This window comes from Haliaeetus albicilla, chromosome 5 (genome assembly GCF_947461875.1).
Source record: "Haliaeetus albicilla chromosome 5, bHalAlb1.1, whole genome shotgun sequence".
Lineage (NCBI taxonomy): Eukaryota > Metazoa > Chordata > Aves > Accipitriformes > Accipitridae > Haliaeetus > Haliaeetus albicilla.
This window is the reverse complement of record NC_091487.1, coordinates 26,596,696-26,603,018: the sequence shown is the minus strand read 5'-3', so window position 1 is coordinate 26,603,018 and position 6,323 is coordinate 26,596,696. Positions and strand designations below refer to the sequence as shown.

The following is a 6,323-nucleotide window of genomic DNA, read 5'->3' as shown; positions in this document are numbered from 1 at the left end:
GCGGCAGCAGCAGCAGTGGCAGCAGCAGCAGTGGCGGGATGGTGAGCAGGGCGCGGGCAGGGGTGGGCCGGGCCGTGCCGTGCCGTGCCGCGCCGCCGTGGTCTCCCCCCAGCTCATCGCGGCTGTGTGTCCCTCTGCTTGCAGGGGAAGCAGAAGAAGGCGAGGAAGTACGCGGTCATGAAGCGCATGATCAGCCTCCGGGACCAGCGCATGTGAGTGTGGCTGCGGCTGGGCCCGGGCCCAGGCGGGGCTCCGGAGCCGGCTGCGTGGGGCTGGCCGTCCCCGCGTCCTGCTCGGGAGGGGCGGGAGGGGATCCTGGCCCAGGCCTCTCCGCCGCTGGCCGCCCTTCCCCGTCCCCCCCCCGCCAGGAGTGCCTGCGTTTCCTTGCAGTAACGAGAAGGACCGGGCGAAAGCCCCCGTGAAGAAGAAAGAGGACCCGAGTGCCATTAAGGAGCGGGAGGTGTAAGTGCTGCCGGAGCTTTGGGGAGGGAGGGAGAGAGAGAGGGAGGGAGGGCCGGCCGGCCACGCTGCAGGCTTCGACTGAGGACGTTTCAGAGTAGTAAATGGTGCCCCAAACCAAGGGATTGGGTTTAGGAGGCGGCAGGAGGCCTGGCAGGCCACCATCCTGTGCTGCCTCGTGTTGTTTCTGCGCATAGGATGCGAGGAAATGGCCTCAAGTTGCGCCAGGGGAGGTTTAGATAGGATATTAGGAAAAACTTCTTTACTGAAAGGGTTGTCGGGCATTGGAACAGGCTGCCCAGGGAACTGGTGGTATCCCTGGAGGTATTCAAAAAGCACATAGACAAGGCACTTCAGGACATGGTTTAGTGGGCATTGTTGACGGTTGCACTCGATGATCTTAAAGGTCTTTTCCAACATAAATGATTCTATGATTACCCTTCTTTCATTCTGTGCAAGTTGTATGATTGGATATGTTGTTAATTGCAATTAACTGATTTGAATTCTTTGTCTTCCTGGCAGCCCCCAGCATCCCTCTTGCTTGTTCTTCCAGTATAATACACAGTTGGGCCCCCCTTATCACATCCTGGTTGACACTAACTTCATCAACTTCTCCATCAAGGCCAAGCTGGACCTAGTACAGTCAATGATGGACTGTCTCTATGCCAAGTGTGAGTGTCTGCATCACTTGCATCTTCTTTTGGACCATGTAGTGCCACGGTGTGCTTGTGATGTACTTTATCAGCCTCATACCACTAGCTAAGGATAACAGAAATCTTGAAAAAAGGATGTGTGCTATAATCATCGAGCTCATTGTTCGTGGCTATGGTAACCCTGGAACTGTCTCTGGTTTCAGTCAAACAATGGTCTTAAATGCTGATCTCAGCAAAGGTAAAGGATTAGTAACTTAAAAATCTAAAATTACCATGGTATGGTCAAATTCAGTGGCTCTACATTTCATCACTTTGCAACTTTATCAGTTCTCATAAGTTTAAAACTGTAATATGTTGTAAAGTTCCATGATAGTTCCTGGGCATGTGGGCAATATGTAGGGGTCTGTGAAGAAATACTGCTTGGGTTTAATACAGGCTTTTTTTTGCATGTAGGTATTCCATGTATCACAGATTGTGTAATGGGTGAAATTGAAAAGTTAGGACAGAAGTACCGTGTGGCGTTAAGGTAGGTGCAGGGTGTTCTTCTCTGTTTCTAGAACTTAATGTTTTAATATAAATAAATGAAAAGCACTTTCCATGATGGTGCTTGTGGACTAGAGAGTAGATAGGTTGTTGCAGAGTCCCGAACTGGGTTTTATTTCTCTGGCTGTATGAGATCAGTACGATGGCTCAAGTTGTAGATGATTTTTTTAAAAACTAAATGGTAGGTATGAGTGCCTAATATCGATCTGTTAATCTTTTTTTTCCCCTAAGACTTTCAAAATAATGCTTCCTCCTGTTTCTCAAAATATATGTAGATTTCTTTTTAAATTACAGAATTGCAGAATTTTCTGAAAATAAATAAAGAAGTGACCCAAGTCTTATCGAACCTTTCACTCTTGCCTGATGTTATTCCTGTAGGAGTATGTAGCACGTGCTGATAATCTAGAGCCAGGTTATTTTGTGATCTGTACAAAACTAGTCCAATGTACTTTGTCTGCTGCAGGTGTACCAGTCAGATGTATTGTTCTTTACTCTTTATTTTGGCCTGTTGTGTTGTAAAATATCCAAGTGCATCCTCTAAACAGCTTTGATGTTCCCCTTCAGGCAGGAGGTGAAGTTTTCCGATGTGCATGGTACGAACGTTCAGATACCAGAAATTCTAGTTCTTCCCACAGATAACTTGTTTCAAATGACTTTGTTAGGCAAGAGCCTAACATTGTAGGGATCTTGAATCCAATTAACCTATAATAACTAGCCAGATAAATGGCATTCTTTTTTTGCTCCTCATTACAATTGACTGTTGTGTGCCATTCACTCCATCCATTCAGCCCTTGTTTTGAGAATAACGTGCTGCGTTTCACAGAAGGGGGCATTCCTGTTCCCCTGTCCTGTGTTACTGTACACTCTGGTCTGGTTGCTGTGATGCTGCCTTATATGTCCCCACAGAATTGCCAAGGACCCTCGTTTTGAACGCTTGCCATGTATGCACAAAGGAACCTATGCAGATGACTGCTTGGTACAGAGGGTCACTCAGGTATTTCTGTTTCTGAAATTTTCAATACTGTGCTAACATACTAAAAATTCCTGAATGTTCCTAGTTACTGATGACTTACATTTCCCACAAAGTGACTGTAAAATCTCACTAAGGGGCTGTTTCAGTCCCTAGGCACAACTTAATTTGAAGCAAGTTATAGTCTTCCCTGAGCATGCTTCTTGTGTAGGTCAGCATCAAGAAGCACTTAATATGAGAAAGCTGTCAGCTGGGAAGACTGGACAGGCTTTGGATATTTCTATGAGTCTGTTTTGATGAGCAGAATGATGTTACTAGACTGCTGCGGAATTCTGTACAAGTTGTAGTAATGCCTCGCTAATGACTTGTAGACCTCTTGTGTTAAAGAAGCTCACAGAATAGAAGCTTTTGCTCAGCTTTGTTTCTTTTCTGGGGGTTCACTGGTGTTTGATCTGACTCGCCTCTCTTTTTGCAGCACAAATGTTACATTGTGGCCACAGTGGATAAAGAGCTCAAGCGGAGAATACGAAAAATCCCAGGAGTGCCTATAATGTATATTTCCAGGCACAGGTAAGGGACCCCCCACAAGGAGGAACACTGCCTGGTACAATCCTTGTCTGACAGGGGCTCTATCACCATGTATTTCTCTCCTGCATTATCTATAGTGCAGGTTGCAGTAAAGGGCCTAGTGTTCGCACAAAAGTAGAAGTACAGCTGCTGCTGGAAAGAGACTGGTCATAGACCCACTTTTACTGCAGTCTACATATTTACTTGCTTTTACCCAGAAAACTAGTTTCCTTGAGGCCAGTGTTACCATAGATCAGTTTTGCTTGCTTACCAGCAGCAGCAGCAGCAGGACTACCAGGCAAGTGCATTCTACAGGTTCTTGAGGAAAAGAACCATTCTTGTTCCATATTCTGTTTGGTCGCTTTATGTAACCTCAGCTAAGAGATTGAATTTGCTTCTTAGCTAAAAACCAAACCAACTCGGACGGACACTTATGCAGCAATTTCAATGCAGCAGATTTCTCCAGTATCTGCAAGTACTGGCTCACGTTATTTTTTTATATTCAATAGGACCAGTGATCTACTGTAAAAACATTTGCTTAAAACCATTTCCTGTTCCTTCCAAAGTACTCATAAAGCCTAGACTAAGAAGACTTTACTCACCTTTGTTTGTCATATATACATAATGTACAGCCCAGAAGATTTATCGTGCATCAAACCTATGCCAAATTGTTTCACAGTATGGTAGATATGTTTGGTAGCATTGTAAGGAGAGAAGTCAGGATGTGGAGAGAAAAGGGCCAAAGTCATCAGATGGGATGGGAGAGATACTGGGAAGGAGGCAATTGTGCTAGCAGTGGAGACAATGAGTCTAGTAACATGCAGACAGAGCAATCTATCAGAAATTAGAAGGTTGATTGCTATAAATATGTAAAGTCTTAACTGATCTGTAATTAGAACATGGCTCAGAACATTTTTCTCTCAAAACATCTTTTCCCCTTATTCACTGTGGCCATGAATCATAAGTTGAATGGCCAAAGTTTTATTCTTTGTGGTGGTCTGCTCTTAAATCCCAAGTCAGATCTTACAAAACCACCATTTTTTTCCTTCTCTGGTGATGGTGAGGTTTTGAGATGCCCAATTTCTGAATTTGAGGTGAAGGATAAAAGCAACCTTATGAAGGCTTTTCACTTTCAGGAGTAATATTTTTCTTCCTGGGGATCTGAGCTGCAGATATAAATGCAACAAAGCTTTTTGCTGTTCAGTCTGCCTGCAAGCCTGTTGCTGCATGGGGAGGGGAGCAATGTGGAGTAGGTTGTCCTCATAGGTTTTCCCTCTTTCTTTCTCAGATACAATATTGAGAGGATGCCAGATGATTACGGAGCTCCTCGATTCTAACCTGTCCAGCCAAGCCATCAATGACAGGACTCTGAGCCAGGATAAGGGTCCTTCTGGTTCCAACCCTCCTGCTTTCTTTTTTGCTGGGACGCTGCTCGTAGGACTGTGGGTGACATTGGACTAACTTCATAGCCTTGATCTTCTAAGAAAAAGCTACTTGGAAGAGTCTGTTTTTATTCATCCTTGTTCTGACTTGGCCTGATTACCTATAGCTGGGAGAAGCGCATAGGAAAGAGGGGACAGCAGTGCCCAGAACATGCCTAACTCCCTCTTCACTGGGATCATTGGAAAAAGTGATTTCAGCATTCCAAATTAAATATTGGTGATGCAACTCTGGCTGAGAAAGAAGCCACAGAAATTTTAGAAGTTTCTTATTGCTGCACCTGCAGCAGGACAACTATTCCTCTGGAAAATCCCTCACACCTGTCCCACGAGCAAATTGGAACCTGCATTATGGAGAAAAGCTGTCAAACCTGCACCGGTTGGCATGCCTTCTCTGGATCAGTGGTCTGGAAGATTTTAATTCAGAACTGATGGGCTTTTATTCAACTGTACAATGAATGAAGTTTGGTTAAGCGTCCTGCTCAGATTCTTGTGTCTGTACTGGGTTAGCTGGCAGCCTAGTCCTTTTGCTTATATACAGAGTGGTGGCGGGAGGGCAGGATTGGGTCAGGACAGATCTCTCCCTCTTGTTTGCTTGGCATCTATGCACCTCAAAGCCTTATCCCTTTCATTAGGTGTCAGGGAGGAGGAGGAAGGTATCAAACTGTGGCAGGAAGGTGTCGAACTGGGTAAGCTATTAATGTGGGCTGGGAGCAGTCAGTGGTGGGGAGTCGGAGCAATGGCTGCAGATCAAAAGAGTCTCACAGAGACCTGCAGCATTTGCTGCAGGGAAGGAAGTGGTCAGAGGAGGGAGGGAAAAAAGATGGTTAAGCCACATGGAGAAATGCAGCGGGAAAAATATTTCAAAGCCATAACCTTGTATATTCCTATCTTCTCAATTACTCTTTAATTTTTAGCAATATAATTTGCTCTTCTGAGACTTGTCTTAAGACTGTGAGATGACAGACAGTATGAGGGTCACCAGGGCCCAATGTGCCGAAGTGTGCTTCCTGGCCAAAATGCTATAGTTGAGGTATAGTAAAGAGGGAGACTGAAAGTTTATATTCTTGGTATAATTAGGAAAATTTCCAAACTTTAATAGAGCTTTTATCCTGTGGTGCCTTACACTGGTTTGGCTGCAGAGAATAGCTGAACTCAGCTGTCTGTATGTTGGAAAGCATACAGTGAAGATAGTACCTCTCATCTGCTAATCATTTCCTGTCCTTGGGAAATGCCCTGACATGCTGATAACTTTCTTGCTAGCACCCTGCCTCTACAGATAGTACAGGAAATTTTGGGAACACGTCAGACTTACCCCTCCTACTATCTCTTGCTTGCTGCAGGCTCACCTACCGTTGTGGTTTAACCCCAGCCAGCAACTAAGCACCATGCAGCTGCTCTCTCGCTCCCCCCCACCCCCAATTGACACCCAGTTAGTACCCAAGTGGTGATTCCTCCCAGCCCCACTCCCCCCAGTTTACATCCTAGACATGACATCACATGGTATGGAATATGCCTTTGGCCAGTTTGGGTCAGCTGTCCTGGCTGTGTCCCCTCCCAAATTCTTGTGCTCCTCCTTGCTGGCTGGGCATGAGAAGCTGAAAGATCCTTGCTTAGTCTAAACATTACTTAGCAATAACTGAAAACATCCGTGTGTTATCAACATTCTTCTCATACTGAACCCAAAACATA

General features: G+C 45.2%; 1 protein-coding gene across 1 annotated transcript; it reads left to right on the top strand.

Annotated features, from left to right (window-relative positions):
- The first annotated feature begins 17 nt into the window (after positions 1–17).
- FCF1 (FCF1 rRNA-processing protein) lies at positions 18–5,112 on the top strand. The gene is made up of 8 exons (XM_069783887.1): positions 18–41; positions 145–212; positions 391–462; positions 982–1,130; positions 1,566–1,638; positions 2,562–2,649; positions 3,101–3,195; positions 4,481–5,112. The coding sequence occupies exons 1-8, from the start codon at positions 39–41 to the stop codon at positions 4,527–4,529; spliced, it is 597 nt and encodes a 198-aa protein (XP_069639988.1). The 5' UTR covers positions 18–38; the 3' UTR covers positions 4,530–5,112.
- Positions 5,113–6,323: the final 1,211 nt, after the last annotated feature.